General features: G+C 36.7%; 1 protein-coding gene across 3 annotated transcripts in view; it reads right to left on the reverse strand.

Annotated features, from left to right (window-relative positions):
* Positions 1–18,270, reverse strand: part of LOC106101281 (bifunctional heparan sulfate N-deacetylase/N-sulfotransferase) — a 105,210-nt gene that overhangs the window by 31,068 nt on the left and 55,872 nt on the right. For 2 of the 3 annotated variants that reach the window (XM_013280467.1, XM_013280450.1), the window contains exons 5-6: positions 8,694–9,280; positions 4,534–4,722 (exon numbers count right to left, since the gene is read on the reverse strand). In XM_013280467.1, the coding sequence (XP_013135921.1) occupies positions 4,534–4,722; positions 8,694–8,902 (398 nt within the window). In that variant the 5' untranslated portion in view covers positions 8,903–9,280. Of the gene's footprint in view, positions 1–4,533; positions 4,723–8,693; positions 9,281–17,158; positions 17,405–18,270 lie in introns of those variants that run through there. The other variant, XM_013280458.1, reaches the window with a different exon arrangement.

Below are 18,270 nucleotides of genomic sequence, written 5' to 3' on the forward strand. Positions count from 1 at the left end.
TAACACACATAAAAAAAAAAAAAAAACATACAGACGAATTGAGTACCTCCTTCTTTTGGGAAGTCGGTCAAAAATGAATATAATCACACATATAACGCATTTACAAGTACAATTTATTATCTTCACTAGGCCGCGTAGTATGGGGTGACTCCATTACCAAGGCACAAATGGTAGTCACAAAAAATCCATTACAACTCATTACTTGTCGGTAAAAGCTTCCAAATATTAAATTGAATTACGAAGAAAGATAAGATAAATTAGAAGCTTTTAGTAAGCAACATGTAGAGTAAATAATGAACACAATTATTTGTTAAATAACGTATTAAATAAGGCCTACAAAATGAATATATATACATATAAATAAAGATAAAACGCACTGTATGTATATGTTATAGGTTGGAACCAAACGAAAGTAACAATAAAAGCTTTGTAGTCAAAGAGATTTTTTTTCAAACATTCTAGGTCACTGGCTCCACCACAATGACTTAGCGACACAAACGACTACTGCACTAACGCAATACAAACACGCATTTGTACACATTTTCTATCATCTACCCTTCATATTGAGATAAGTAACGTATCTGAAAAAAATAGTATCATTATTAACAAATCTGCCAGTCCAGTTAGATATATTAATTAAATAAAAAATAACATAGTGTAAATTCCTAGCATCGACATCAATACGTTGGTTACGTCTACCATTCCTTTTGAATGACTTAGCGACCAAAAATTAATCTAAACTCTTCCTTTAAACAACAACACGATGTATATTTCTCGCATACGCTTATTTATCCAATTAGTATAGTAATTCACGAGCTAAAGGCTAGTAATTAATCTGGACTTTTTACTGGATCTATATACAAGCCGTAGTAAAGTAAATCTAACCATTTCATCATCTCCTTATCCTACTCCCGTAGGGTCGGCGCAACAGGTTTTTGTCCTCCACATAACTCTATCATACGTCGTCTCAGTCATCACTCCCTTTTTGATCATGTCACCTTTTACACAATCCATCCATCTCTTTCTAGGTCTACCTCTACCGATGTACCCTTCCACACTCATAAGGGTAATTTAACCATTTATCGATTGAATAGAGACTACCTAAAATATAACAGTTTAATTGAGTGATAACAGTTGTAATAAACTGATGTTGTAAATGCAATCATAACCGTGAATTTCTCTTAAAGTAATTAAGTCGTTTTGACAGCGAGGAACACTAATGGGAAGCGGAGCTGTAATATAAGGGGCGGATGCCGCGAGCTGCCTCTAATGGCACTACTAACTAACTAACTGTCGCCGCAGCGGCTTGCCTTGGATGAATTCGCGCCCCTGTCGCCCCAGCCGCCACTTCGCGCCTTGCCTTGCGGTTCAGCTGTCACCTTATAATTTAAATTTACAACGCCCACGAACCTCGCATCGGCAACGTTCACTATCGAACAATATGATAATTAAGTCGGATTGTCAACGTCGACATACTCTTGTACAATGTTGATAATAACGCTCATCCGGCTATAATTAATACTTCATTGTGTAAAAGTAATTTCACGAGCGGACAACCAATACAAATTAATTATTCGGCAGTAATTAATATGTTTAATATTTACTTCAGTACCTAAAGCCGAATTGTATTTGCTTGTGGGAACTTTGTGATAACATAACTTGATAATCTGCACTAATATTATAAAAAGGAAAGATTTGTATATTTATATCTTTATATGTATTAAAATAACTCAAAAACTACTGGGCCGATTTTAAAAATTCTTTCACTATTAGAAAGGTAATTTATCTATCAGTAACAAAGGCTACATTTTTTACGTGTGAAGTCGCGAGCAATAGCTAGTTGACTTATATACCGCAGGATTATAAAACAAATACCAATGCCGAGTAAGAAAGGCGTGGATCGTTTTCACTAAAGCTCGATTTCGTCATAAACTTATTCGGATTCAGACAAATGAGAAACGTTGCTAGTTGGAAGCTTTCACAACTTTAATTGAATTAAAAGTTTTGTGGATTCCCAACATCTTATACTACGTTTTTTTTTCTATTATTTACCACCGTTTTGTTTGAAATCTAAACATTTGTGACAGACGAATGATAAATTATTATGAAATAAAATAACAAATTGATTGAGAGATCATTGCTAGAGAAAGTATGACCTTTCTCTACTTACAAATCGTACTAGTTTACATTATACAAGCACAAGATTAATAAAAAATACATTTACAGTCGAAAGGATTATAGCTAGCATTAAATACAGACCAGACAGCTGATGCTTATGGGTCACGTATCCACTACGACCGCTTTGAAAGGTTTGCACTTCAAAGAAATACGAGCACTAAAATTTTGTAGTTACAGACGCTAGGTAGAGCTTAGCTAAGAGCTCTTTTATAACTAAAAGGATCATCGAACTAGTTCGCATCAACAATCGGACAAAGTGGACTTAAATTGAAAATCAGACTTAATTTAATAAGATTAGATCACAACGTTCTCAAAACTTATTTAATCTGCTAACTGGTCTTACAAAGACACAATAAAATCAACATTTTACCCGGCTTTTTCATACTATAATTTACTCTAAAATATATTTTTTCATAAATTTAATAACTGAAACCTTAAATATTTCTTTTAATTATTACAAGGGAGTATCGAATTTTTTAATTAAATCTAAGAAAGCAAAAGCAATAGATTGTTTAATTAAAATATCGATGGACAGAATTCAGCATAAAATTTCGTAGGCGGAATACATTAGCAGCTACGTTGTAAAGTTTCCATTCGGCCAATGAATATTCAATAAAAGCAACTTTTGTCGCTAAGTGTAAAAGCTGGATGAATTTACGCCGCGACTCACGTTTTTAGACTGTAAACGAGCACCGCACACCAACTATAAAGCGATGGCTCCTACGCAAATAGTCGTGACACCTAATAAAAAATTTTGCAAAAACTGTTTCTACATTGTAATTACACACCATTCAAAATAAATCAAAGAGGTAGTTATAAAAGAAATTAAGCTTTTGAGTTCTGTAATATAAAGATCTTGTATAGCACAGTTTGAAAAGAAAAAAGTCATTTTGCTCAAAGCATGAGTTACATTTTGCGTAGGATCGAAAGGGGTCCCTGAAACGTGGTCGTGAACACAATCGAGCGGCGTCGCTCGGGGACCGCCTGACCCTCTACGATAATACGTAAATTACATTCAGTCGTCGTGTTTACTTCCTAGTTTATTAAGCCTTTAGAGGTCACATGCAAATTGCCCCAACGTATAGAATTTCACGTACTTTCACTATGTCATTGCTGTTATAACTCAACTTAATATTTAGTTTTGGTATTAATTCGGTTAATTTAATGTTCCTGTGATTTTGTAATTATACAATAATAGCTGACGTACCTAATATTCGCACTTAAGCCCCAAGAAATTATTACGCTGAGATATTGAGTTACAGTTTTGCTATGAATAGAAATCCATTATTTCAATGTTACATTATATTTTTCGCAATATTTTATGACATTGACGATATGTAAAAACATCACTTCAATAACTGAAGCAACTCGAGACACCGCAAAAAATATTTCCCAGAAACTAATTCGTAAGTCGTCAAAACATTTCATAAACAAGCGCCGACCTCGCTGAGAGTGTCGGAGGGCTGACAGATATCGAGTATTGACTGAGAAAATTCGCCATTAAAATGTCAGCTATATTAAAACTTCCGAACTTTCTCTAGGGGCTTATTGAAGTTCAGTAATTCGTAGTATTATTTTCTAGATATTTGGGTTTATAAAACTTAATATCCAATTAAACCAGAGTTTATTTTTTTAAAGGAAAGTGAATCAATGATGAATTACACCAAAAAAAGACGAACATGAAGCTAAAAAAAAGAAATTATCAATAGAAAAATGGACGCTATAAAATATTACTTCAAAAACTTGTACAACATTGTGTATTCAAATAAAATGAAACTAATCTATGGATAAGTACAAACATGTAAATGAGAATTACAAGCATCTAACATTTTTTTCAGGAGATGGAGGTAGAGCAATCTTCTTAGATGGATAAAGCCAGGAGCTAATGTAGGCAGCTGCACGCTAGAATTGCAAGCTTATATCTATAGAATACCGTAATGCCTAAACGTACACGCTTAGGCAAGATGCACTACAACCCTTCTGCGACTATCGTCCGGTAGTTCTCATCAACAAAGCCGGCAACGCAATATTAAGATAAAATTTAAAGTGAAGCTTTTCTGAATTGCCAGTGCTATTATTCACTTCGAATCGCATTGTTCTCTTCCTTTGCATAACTTCGCTAATGGTTACTTACGATGCACTGCTCTGGGCTCTGTTGTTTAAATGCTGCACTGACTTTTGACTGATATTGAACATGACTTGGGTGAAAATATTTACATTTTCATGCTTTACATAAACAAGTAGGAAGAAATTTCTTATAGATAATAATGAAGCCCATTTAAGGACCTCTAGGCCAGGATTTTCGTATTCTTGGTTAATGTAGTAAAAAAGTAATCATATTCGTGATAGACTTACCGAATCCTATTGGCGACGAGTAATTCAGCGATGTCCCTGCCGAGGCGGGAGTAGGCCGACTCGACAATGACAAGCACCTTGGCGTCGCTGCGAAGGCGCGCGTCTGAGCTGTGGTCGCGTGCTCGCTGTTGCGACGCCAGCAACGAGCACTGAGACAGCGGCCGAGGCACACGATCGCGCCATACCAGGCTGACAGAAAAAAAATAGTAAATTAGTAATTACAATGAGATCGCTTACTCTACAAAATTGCTTTATTTATTAGGACATCAGACCAAATAGACACCGTCGCGATGCTGAATGTACGAGTGTGAGTCATCGTATTATGATTATCGGATTCCTTTTTAAGTCAGAAATTAAAAGATCATGGTTATCCATCTTTATTCTAAAGTTTATACTTGTGTAATCGCTAAATTATAGACTGCTTACATTAAAAATACCTAATAATGTTATATAGTATTCTAAAATAACGTGCAGAGACTTTACAAAGTCGTTTACTTTAGGCAAGAGGCTTACATAAACCCGCCCGCCCATAGTTAACTTCATAAACGTCATGCAAAGTACAAGTTATTTTAGACGACGACGTTGATGTTAAATCGGAAACGAGTTTCTTAATTGTTTCGTCATAATTTCATTTATCACAATTAATTACAAATCCGACTCACAATTGTTACGTAGAACGACTTTTAAGTTTCTGGGACACTTTACTCTCAGGGCTCAGTAAACTTAAAACCTATTAAGCGAGTTGGAACAGCGAGTAAACAAACGTTACCTTATTTTTCTTGCATTATGATGGCTTTAAAGTGAAGCCCCATTCATTTCACGTTTGTTTCAAATCGACTCTAAGTCTTCAGAACTTTAAGTAGTGTGCGAGGACTCGACGAATGACTATTTATAGACATTGTATTGTTTATTTAGTTTTAAATATTAGATAACAAAATATAATAATGGATACATATTGTAATTATTGTCCAAAGAAAGTGTATAAAGAAACCTAGGCCTGTGTATTGTAAGAGAACAAACACAATTAGTGGTTTTCCCTAATGAGTTTTGAGGTGGCATGCGCAAGGGGCTTGGCCTACTTATCAGAAATTATGGGTCATTAGTGCGATTTGTATTCAATGACCTGATTTTTATCTTTGTTAAAGATAAAATACAACATTACATTAAAGTATAGCGTAAGTAATTGTACAGGTGCCTACTGGCTACAAAGTAATACGACGGCGATCACAAAAATTCTTCCCTCCCTTATAATAGCAGTAAAACCCAACGACATAGCACCGAAATTTCCACGACGCTGTGCTATAAAACATAACGGTTGTCCTCGGACATTTCTCTGCGCCCCTTCACTAAGGGAAACATGTAGAGAAAAAGCTGTTTTTATTCCAGTAAGTGTAATTGATTGTATCTTAATTAAACTAACATATTAACTTATTTAAAGTAAAATGTAATATAATATGCTATGTTATCAATATAACACAAGTTTAGATATAATCCATTCACAATTATTAGGGCCTGTCCCACCAAATTGTAAATTGTCAAAATTACAATTTGGTGTAAATAACAATCCAACGTCTAAAACATGTGATGGAAATATCGGATTTTGTCTTTTTATCTGACAGTGACGTCATTTTTAAACCAAAGCATTTTGTAGAAATAACTAATTATAAAGAAAAAATTTTCCATCGATATTAACTTATTCTCAAAAAGTCGAGCCCAGGTGGAGCCTGATTAAAAAAAAAAGTCGTAACAAATTATTTACCGGAAAGCGGTGTTCCGCCAAATTTAAAACGGAATCAATCAAAACCTGCCAAAGTTAAAATTACGCTGTAAGTTAGAAGTGGAGGGGGGCCACATCAAAGCGCCATTAAGGTTTATCTCAATAGCGTCAAAATAAATAAAGGCGGAATTTGTGGAAATATTTATCCGTAGGTAGGCGAGCGGAGCGCGGCCGAGAGTTGCGGCCTTTTTGGTTTAATGAAAGCCTCCGCCCGATCCACCGGCAAACTTTAACGACCGACTGAAAAGAATAACTCGCCCGAAAGACTTCTTATTACCTATCTGTTGGACGAAAACGAGTCAATGAACCAGTTTCCTTAACATTAATTAGCCTTTATTCGTAGCGGTATTATAACATCACATCAAACATCAATGTTTATCTTCAGAAATCATAAATTATTTAATATTTCATGAAATAAGTAAATATTAAATGTTGAATCCTATATCATATACGAAGAAAATTTCCCATTTTACCTTCAAAGTATCAGGTATCTAAATTAAAGAGATTATGACGGTAATAATTTAATGAGACTCTCTTTGAAATAGAGGTAGGAGGGGTTTTGATAAATAGCATCGTAAACTTGTTTTTAACGGGCAATGGGCCATGAATTTCAGTATAAGCGATTATAAAACAATAGTCGTTTAAATCAAGGAATGCGTTAGCGGAGCAGCTTCCATTAATTAGTCGGAACACAAGTTTCGCTATAAATCGGCACAAGTCGACGGCGCTCCCGCCCCGCTCATCGGCGCGGTGTAAATTTAAGCCGATAAAATAAAATATTATCGTCGTTGCTACACGACGTCCGCCCTAATTACGTAAAATCACGTTATAAATTGCTCTGAAATATTCGCCTACTCGTTCTAATTTAGCCGTGAAAAGCCAAACAAAGGGCGACAAGCGTGCTCCTAGCGGACTTCGACATTTTTAATTCTTCCGCGAGCCACTTTGGCAAATTAAGTGGTAATTTTATGCACAATAAATCTCCTTCGATATTCGGTGGGGAAGAAAAGTGTGAGTGGCTTCACTGAGCGTTACTTATGTAGCTCTTTTCATGGTTTATACGTACCTCCCGAAGCGCGGGGGAAAGGATCCGGAAAATTGGAGTTTCTCGTGCATTCCTTTTCAGTAATACAAAGGAAGATAAGTGTAACATACACACCGTTTTTCCATATCTAAAACCCGACATGCCTTTTGTACTATATGTAATTTATTTCTAAACTATCTTGTTATAACTTGTTTGTTCTTCTATCTTGGAATAAATATAAAATTCAGGTAACGCAAAAATGATCCACGTTCCCATCGCACGAGTATTTGTACGTACAATTGTGATTAAACAATTTGCATATTTGATGAACGAGATTTGTTTTGCTAACTAACCTGCGCGCAATCTGTTGCAGAATGCCAATTAGTTTATTTCACAACGATATAAACATTTTTACATGATTTAAAATCTTCTTAAATTTAAACTCAATTTATATAAAACTTGAACACATCGGGGTTCAGTGATTCCTGCTCAAACAGTAATTTAAACATGAAATTACACATTAGCATAATTATAAATTCAAAGCTTTTAGACGACTCTGTGTGATTGTGGTAAATATTACATGTATTATTGTGGGAGCTTTTTATGTTAATTACCTTGTATTTTTATCTTATTACATAAATTAAACAAACAGTTATGATATAACAAATTACCGAGTTTGCAAACACTAACCCAAATAATTCTAAGCAGTGAGCGTTTAGGAATTTGAAACATTACCGCGCTCTATTAAGACATTAATATCAGTGCGGTAAATCAGTATTTATAACGGCATTAGCGGCAAACGATTTAGTGCCGCGACCACTTCATTATGCAAGGCTTCCGCGCATTAATTATGTCGTTTGAAACAAAAATTTAGGATGCATTAAAGCGCTGTTTAAAGTTACACAGCGTGTTGTTTCAGAGCGTAATGCAGTCAACACGGTGGCCACTAATCTAGCTGCAGTAGCTATACAATAGTGACCGAAAGCGCGATAATTTCATATTATTAATTTTCCCCGGCACCGACGTGTTTGCTGCCGATAGTTAGCAAGTAAATTGGATTTTGTGCGAATGACGCATATTTCAACAGGAGTTATTAATTATGTTCGAGTATGTTTACGACACTTTAATTTTAAATTTATTAAAATTTTCAGTTATTTGATTAAGTGTCCCTTGATACTGTATGAAAAATTTTGTTGGTAATTTTGTAAAGTAATTTAAAAAGCCGTTAAATTGATGATGGTACGGCGTACCTAGTGTATGCAAATATTATCTTATTTATTTATTTTACAAGGAACAACAACAGCTATTACAGGTACTGTTATATTAAATTTATAATTAAGGCGGGTTAGATAAACTCACCTCGTTAGTGGCACGGTGACGTAGTACGTATAGAAGAATATGGTGAGGACGGAGAGCAGCATGACGCCGGCGACGCACTTCCTCACGTTGACGTGGCTGGCCAGCCAGAAGCAGCAGCGTGGCGCCGGCGCCTTGTGCGCGTGCATCTGCGCTTGCGCATAGCCGCACTCCAGCAGCGGAGTGCGCGCGCCGCGCCCTTCACCCGACATGCTTAACGAACACACTATATTTACACTACACGGAAACACTTAGGCCTGTATAACACTGCAGTCTCTATCTGGGTACTCGGATAGCGGGGTCGGTCCTGGGCGGCGGTGCTTTCTGTCGCCACTTGCTGTGCTTCCACATCTCATAGTGAGTGGGCGCGGGCGGGTGCGCGTGCGCCGGCGGTCTGGGTAAGCCGCCGCTGAGGGCCATCTCGCGCCCGACGCGTCCGTTCCCGGTTCAGAATGGCCGCCGACGCATGGTGGCGGGTTGTGCTCATCACGGCGGCTGCTGCGCTCGCGGTGCACACCTTACGGCCTGGGCGCTCGGGTCCGAGCGCGGCGCGGCTCAGCGCGGCTGGACGATGCGACCATCGGTACTACCTGTACAACAAAAATAAAGTTAAAGTTTGTGTTATGTAGTTTTAATTCACATTCTAATTTTAGCAGACTTTGTTTTATTGCATACAAACACATTATTGTTAAGATTCGAGCAGAACAGCTCGTATTACAAACTTAAGTTTTGTTTGAACCAAGCTGTGTTGTTTAATGCAAAAACTGCGTATCAGTGAACTCGATGTTTATTATGTTTATCATCTCAAGACATTCCATATTTGTTTTTGGAAGAAACTTGAATAATACAATTTCGTCGTGTAATGGAAATGTATAAAAAATCCGAGAATATGACAACGTAATTTGAGGCATACGGAAAAGTATATCGGAACGTGACAACAAAATATACTGAGGGAAAGATAGAAAAATATCAATTTGTCCCAAATAATCTCTGGAATCGTTGAATCGTGAACACACCGACGACACCATCTATAAATTTAACCTTATCGCCAAGAGAATAAGGATTCGCTGCGAAATACTTTACAGTACTAAAATAAATTTATTCAACTGTGAAATTGAAGAGACGAACCTCTAAATCTTGGATTAAATTTGATTAAAAGTTGAGTAATGAATGTGAACACTGATTTAGCGAACAATCAAATGTTGCGAATGTAGCATACATTTTACATTTTAATTTAAAAGTAAATGTAAAATTTCAATGGTTATTATTCGTGTTAATTAAAAATAAGTATAATGTACATCAGCGAAACTGTGGCGAGAATATGAAGGTAAATATAATAGTTGCAACAATGACTTTTATGCTACTCTAGAAGCGGAAAGCTTTCAAAGTGCTACGAAATTCACCGCGCGGTATAGTTTAAGTGAAACTCGCAGTCTAACTAATGCAAGATTCTATTCGAACGTACACCCTATTAAAATCTGAAATACCTATACAGAAATACAATTTAGCTGAGACATTTGTTTCAGATACGTGCCTTTAAACCAGCGCGTCGATTCTAATTCCTACGAACACGCAAAACTGCACACGGAAACCGAAAGGAAGCTTTCGAGAGCTCGTTTCGGGACGGCCGTGGAAGTGAAACGCGCCCGGAATCCGTGATCGTACGACCCTTTGAATATTAACTACCGAATGACCCGTCCGTAACCGGGGCACGGATCTACAAGCCCACTCTAAAGGTTAATTCGTCTACAAGCGGCTGCCGCGACTTTTTACTGTCAGTAATGGAAGCGTCTGTAATAAAAAAGAATGATGTGATCTAAGTAGGAGATGAGAGGACGGTAATTAAGATTAAATACTCTCGAAGAGATATTGCGATGCAGTGAGAGAAGTAATTAAAGTTGTTAATTAGACGGATAAACGTTTTTAGAGGGTGGTTGGGTGCGTCTGTTGGATTTACTCTAAACCTGGTAGAATGTTATAAGTAACATATATGTAGTTAGTGCTACGTGATGACTTTTAGATACGAACATAAGTTGAAAAGTCGGTTAAAAAATAATCATTCAAAAGTTGCACCACGCAACGTAAATTACATTGTTAGATGTTTTATAAAGTTTTCACAACACCTCGTTGTTATTCGGGATCAGGAGACAATGCTCTCGATAAGGAAGCGTCCCATCTTACGTCAACTTACGTCCAACTTATTATAACTTCGTCCGCCACACCTCGCTTCCGCAAGCCTGTTAGGAAATCCCGCATAATAACGGAGTAAACACCGACCTCACAATGTAACGATCGAGTCTGCGCTACACATAGTTATAGAAGCGAAAACAAACGGTCTTCGAGTGTGCAGATCCATATGTCGATTGCTATTTAACGCCGCAGGGGAAGCAGATCGTTTTCCGACATCGAACAATGTTTTACGTTTACCCCCACATTTGTATCGAAGTCACGTTCGAGTGGAAATGTTTATTTTACGTTACATATGAGATACTTCACGGGTAATAGACGTTTCAACGGTTTAAACGTATGTTATTAAGAAGACAAATATGCGGATCGAGCGATTGGTTTGCGTTAAGTCACGCAAGCAAACACCGTATTTAAGTTTCGTGAGAAATAAGGGATGGTTCTGTGGCGCGCGGAGGCGGAACATCGTAGTTACGACGTCAGTGAGACCGCAATTCGCCCGCATATTTGGTCAGGCAAGATTAATTGCCACTAAACATCATCTGTCAACCAGGAGGACTTTCCGAGGACGTTCTGTTTGTTGTACAAACAATATTATACATCCATTTAGTACACATAATACAAGTTTATAGAGTTCATACGGTTAAAAATCAATTTAAAAAGAGATTTTTCAATGTCCCCATAAATGCGTGGGTGCATAATTTAGCATTTAATGGGAGTTCTTAAAATTAATAAAGAAATGGTATATAACGAGATACCTATGGTTTAAAGTTTGCCAGTCGGATTGTAACTCGACTTCACTGGCCTTTAAAAAGTAGAGCAAATCATTACAACACTATGAATAGGCTTGTTATATTTCCTAGAATTGAAAAGGTAGAATGCGGCTACGAAATAAAATGTAGCGTATTCTCTCGTATTTTATTTGGTGAATATCTTGACTAGTTGTTTCACTTGCTAAATGCAAGCTGCAAGATGAACAACAATCAAGCACTAATTGTGATTCTGCTAATTTGCATCTACGAGCCGGCTCATCCTGCGCGGCGCGCTTTGCCTTCTATGCCGCATAACAAACAACTATCTATACAGAGATGTATTCAAGTGTTTCTTTTTTCTGTTACAATTAGCTAATGAAAATAAAAATAGTAAACAACAGGAATAAAACAAAAATAATTGTTAATTTTTTTTATTACACCTAAACAGTATCATTTGGACAAATTAGTTACAAATGTAATGTTTCCGTGCCATAATCGATTTATGCAATAACTAGCTTTCGCCTGCAATTCCGTCTGCGTGGAATTAAAAAAATAACACAAGTAGCCTATATGTCCTTCCAGACTATCTTCTACATCTATGCTAAATTTCATCGAGATCCGTTTAGCAGATTAGACCACAAACTCTAACAAACATCCATCTAAACTATCGCATTTATAATATTAGTAAGAAGTAAGATTCATCTAGTGGTCATTTTTATCATAGTGATTGTATTAGGACTACTGAATAGACCCACAATGTATTCTCAAATACGTTCTTTAATAGGATAAGAAAACTTTGGTTATCAGAATCATCGTCTGACTTAAAACGTGATGTAATAATTTAAAAATTTTAAGTTTAACTTTTGTATAATAACATACTCTTAAAAGACCTGTTCAATACTAATATCTACGAATCAATATTGTGATGTTAAGTAACGCTATAAATTAACATGCTGATATTAACTAAAATATAATAAACAAAACACGTCGGTAACCAAATACCGGTATCGAACGAAACGAACACATCTATTGATGTATAGACCAGCCTTTGGAAGCTCGAATAGAGGGAGCAATAACGCATTTCCGATTCAATTGAAGTTGCAGCAAACAGATATCTCCAATTAACGGAACATTTGCGTCATTAAACTGACCCTGTGTGCAACGCCGCAGCGCAACCACGACGCCCTGAAGCACCACGAGACCGGCAAGTTTAGGTATACGTCATATTAAGATTTTAGTTACAGAAACTGCAAGACACGGCCACACTCAACCTATTAATTATTAATTAAGCAGCCACTTAACGTAGGATTATTGTATACCAATAAAATATTGAATGCAGCAGTCAACGTGGATTTAATTTTGTACATATTTTGTTCCTTACATCGATATGTTTCTGCTAATCTGAAATTAATGAATCTAATTATACGGCCACGAAAACAAAACATGAATCCAAAGTGTGTAAAATGAGGCTCTTTTTAATCATTTTGTTAATTTAAAGCAGAAATCTAATATGTTAAGTTAGGTGGGTTTTGTAGGATTATGTTGAATTTATGCGAGACATTATCCTAAGACAGCGTTGCATAACGCCTTCGTGTCCGAGGCGTCGCCTCTCATATGAAGCCTTGGTTATGATATACGAGCGAGCGCCGCCACGTTATTGCTTCCCGGGACATCTCAGAATATGCATGTACCGATGCTTTATCAAATGTAAGTGATAAAAAATTGGCAAACCACGCTAGTAGTGGTTTCGATAGCTGCTTTATCATAAGCATATATTTAAAGCAGAAAAAATTTATTACCAATGTTTATAATTATTGATTTAGGAATTAAAAGTAGTAGAATGTACGAACCTTGGCTTTTGCATAAATAACCGAGGACAAATAGAATAATGGATAGCAAACTGAAGGTTATCCTATTCGAAGGCCGACAAACGTAACTTGGCTGATATTAGTTTCATTTACGGTAATAGAATATATTAACGTGCCAATATGAGTGCTTAAAAATCAAAAAAGTTTAAATGCAAACGTTAAGTTGTGAGAAAAATAAATTACAATTTGGAGTAAAGGTAAACATGCTGGCCATTAGAAAACTTATATGAATCGCAAAGAAAGATATTCGGCGCTAATGAGAGCGCGGGGCCTGTGGTGCGGAGTACAGCGCGGGGCGCGGGGTGCGGTCTCGCGATAATCCTCCCGACCATTAGGCCCGACCACTCGCTTGCAAATCGTCCGCATATTTTGGCCAAGATTAATTGTTCTCGAATATCATCTATCACGGTGAGCTGCCTAGTGACGGTCGGCAGCGGCAGCATTGCGTGCGACGTTTTATTCGAACCACAATAGGCCTCAAGAGCACCACCCTTGAGGTAATTAAATTTTTGTCAGAAACAATAACATCGACGAGAAAGAAGTTCTTAAGAAAATATTCTGAGATTTTACGGTAACAGCCTGCGTACTTTATAAAGCTGTAAAGGTGATACTGTGAGAAATATGGTGTACTTAAAGCGTAACTGCCTTCAGGATTCTCAAAACTCGCCATTTCTATGTTTTTATGTAGTACTATAATAAAAATGTTAGTTCTATTAAAAAATCTTACAGAACTCAGTGTTTTTTTACTTCGTTTAATAATTTACAAACTTCATTAATGTAACACTTCAAAACACAATTTAAATGTCGTTATATGAAATTAGGGCGATTACCAGCTCTCCGAAAAGATAAATCCTTAGTTAAAAAAAATTTCCCTCGGCGAGTTTATTGCGCGGCGGACAGAAACAAATTGAGTCAATCTTTTTTATGCTACAAACGAAAAAAAAAAAGAAACTCAACATTTTGAACGTGCAAAGTTGGGTATCAATCAGGGCGACCCTTTTTCAATAATGTTACCCATAGGACCTTTCCTGTCCTCATTTTCTAAGTAATTTGAGATAAACCTGAGGTGTTCACTGGCTCATTAATTGGAACGGCTACTGTACCACGTAGATACGGGAAAGTTGTTCTTTTTCTTTTGTTTTATGTTCTTCAACATAATCTATTGATATATATTTCTCAACTGCAACATTCTGAATGAATATGGCGATAACAGTTGTGACGAAAAAAACAATTATAACACAGTAACCCAAGACCTTTAGCGTACATTATCTTTAAACAATGATAAGACAAATTGCGTTTATGTCTATTAATTAAGATCAAAGCAGCTTTCTAATTTAGTAATAATTCGATCGTAATTTTTAGAATTAGCAATATAAACTCGATTATCTGATCTTTTTAATTAAATTCATCAAGTCATCTTTATTCATTGCTCTCAGGTTTACAAAATCAAATCATACTTAACTTCGTAGGTACTTTATCCGTTATTAAGTAATGAAAAAAATAAATGTTGCATTTCTATTTTAATTAGAGTGCCACAGATGTACATAAAAGGCCATTTGCAAATAAAGACGTCCAGTAGCAATTTAGCAACCGTCATAACGACTATTACTGGGCAATATTGCTGGCAAAAGGAAAATTGATTAAAGAGCTCGGAGCTTATATTACGCGTGGCAACAATGAATATTCAGTATTTCAATGCATAAGCATTATGCAGCCGCAATCTCAGCGCTGTCGTGGCGCTTCTACTGCCCATTTCTCATCTTAAACGGGGAAAGCAAGGCGCTAGGCGACGTCATAGCTATGCTCCTTTTTTAATAACCCCCCTTGAATAGCGCCCCGCTACAAACACAGGCGCAAATACACTCGGTACACGCTCCAGGCGCACTTTTTGTGCTTTACGGTCTCTGCCTCTGTGCCAGTACCGGGAAAGCCATAGTTTTAGTCGAACATAACTGTACTTGCCAACCGTGCTTTGGTATTTGTTATGCGACGTGAAATATACACAAAGTTTATTGTATGTACAAACGTTTCAGCAACGTTCGCCTACACATTAAGGTGTACATTACTTATGTAATGTAATACTGTTAGGATTAAAGCCACATTTTATGTTATTTTTTTTGGGCTATTGTCTTTTAATGAAGTGTGTCGTATGTAACAAATACGTCCCAATTTTTTATCATAGCTAATTTGTACGTCCCCGCCCATGCTGTTCAAACAAACGATCGAATGTCGCTTTTAAGTAATGGATCGCTAGATACCAGGGTAGGACCACCTGAAAACCTTTATGACTTCTATAAATTTACTTTGTATAAAAATGCCAAGTACCTAAATTCTGTTTTGTGAGAATGTGAGTGAATTCTAAATTTAATGTTTTTTAATTTGGTCTACGTTATTAATTTAATTCAAATACGTCCTAAATTCAGTGAGCAATTTTATAATAATAGATTATATCCGAAAACGGGCAATAAACATGTAACACGACATAAAACAAATGTCCCCTCCCTTTTGCTGCCCTCACGGGGTTAATAACGCGATACCGGAAAATTTTATTTAGCCTACAGCCGAAAGCGAGGGAAAATATTAACATATAACAAACAAGTATGCTGTATACAACATGTTGTTATACATGTTGCCATATAACATGGAGTTAACAGAAAGTCTTCCTTTAATTTAATGAACGAAACGTTATATTATAACTCCAAATACTTGAATCGACAAATATATTATTAGCGGATACGTAAAAGCCATCTCTTCGTATTACCAATACTTAAATATTGAACGTAGATTTATAAAAATTCGATTCCATTTTACTTTTCCATTACATCTTCAACGTCGGTAAAAAATGGAAAAGCTGTGTAATGTGATTCATCGGTCGGAGCGATATGGGAAATCACTCAGTCAAATTTGCGATATGCTACGCCGCGCCGCAACGGCCAGGAACGATAGAAATCACACGCAAACGTATACACACGTAGACATTATTTGTTTGTTACTTTGCTTACTTTCCCTTATCCAACTTGACAATGTCTAACTCTTTGATGATGAAGCAAGTACATTCTCACAGGTGACAAGCTGTTTATAATTATTGTCAAATCGATAACATCTACTTACTGCATTTAGTAACTGTCAAGTGCGTATGGGTTACGTACCCAATAGTAGGAATTGATTATGGTAGTATTAGAGTATAAAAAAATCAAATAATAGTAGCAGCGAATCCAGCAACTTGACAATTCCTGCAAGCAGTGTCAGCGTCTGCCTAAAATCTCATTAATGGAGCTTACAAGTCGACGATGGTATAAAACTACGCATAGATGTTATTGCTTTGTTTATTGGTCCCGGAAGCAAATTGGGGGCCCGCTAGGGATTGAATGGGATTGAAGGTGTGTTCAAAGTGTTGAAACGTCGAGGATGTATCATTGACAATAACAACATACTTTTATCTATGAAGTGGATGAATATAAAAATTTGTCGTTATAAAAAATATGTCCCCCAATTTGGACCTTCTTTGATAGATACAAATAAATACTATCATTAATGCAAAAAAAAAGCGGTCAACTCGTTATAGCAAACTCTTTTATACCTTTATTTTAATTAGGTTAATTCGTTTTCTATCTAGTTAAACACATTTCAATTAAGTGAAATAGAATTATTAAAATTGTCTTACCCAGCTTAAAAGCGATGTAGCGTTTAAATTCGTAGGAAATATTTACGTAGCAGCTCTGTATAATATTCACAATGAATAATAAAAAAGCTAAATATACAACAGTACGAAATACTATAGTTTAATAAAGGAATACAAATCTAGAGATAATAGAGGAAGCAACACTTATTGTCACACATTTCGTACGTGCGCGCGTTGTTCGGGCGACGTGAGACACGACCGTTCTCGCCGGCGTCTGGGGGCGTACTGAAATGAAAACAGCGAGACGTGACCGGCCCAGAGACACCGACAGTCGGCGGGCTGACGGCGGGCGGTAGCTCGGCAAGGAGTAGAGCGGGCGCGGCTACGGCCGCTACGAAAACTGAAAAATTATTCGTTGAGGAAAAATTAGGTTCGCCCCAACCGCGACAGTTCATCCATCCGCCGCCACCGACGTTCGCTCTCCGATACAGCGCACGATCCTGCCCGATTAATACTAAGCGCGCCAATAAATATTGATGCCGGCTCCTTTGTCTTGCAAAGAGGATTTCGTTTCCCTTTTATTAATGCTTATGTACCCTCACATTTGTTTGACAAATCGCCGTAACGAGCTTTCCTTGTGCCGAATCAACCGATCTTTTCCATTAATTACAGTCGGAAGATGTTTCCTTTTGCTAAATAAATGTACAAGACAAAGCAATTCTCTGTTTTAGTATCTTTACAAAAAGTCTTATGTAATCATCACACTTGACACACTATGTTCAAAGAATATTTATATCTAAAACTAACCAACGGACAGCATTTTTCATAGCTTAAAATAACAAAACGGTTGTCCAAAACACATACTAGAGGTAAATAAAAATTGCCTACCACATCGCAATACGAACACGTAACGTTGGCTAGTCAGTACAAAGCTCTCTTTTTTGTTATTATTTTTTTCTGTAAACAAATAAAACTTTACTGTTTAAATTGAAAACAAAGATCTCAATAAAAAAGTTGTTGAGAATAATCAGCGTATATCGCAAACGTTACGGTACTTAGCACTTGCATGATTGATTCTGAACATTTGCGGGCACGCGCCACACGCGACGTAAGAACCACTGTCACTTTCTTTGGAATCGAAACTAGCCACTAAT

This window comes from Papilio polytes, unplaced genomic scaffold, assembly GCF_000836215.1.
Source record: "Papilio polytes unplaced genomic scaffold, Ppol_1.0 DF824303.1, whole genome shotgun sequence".
Classification (NCBI taxonomy): domain Eukaryota; kingdom Metazoa; phylum Arthropoda; class Insecta; order Lepidoptera; family Papilionidae; genus Papilio; species Papilio polytes.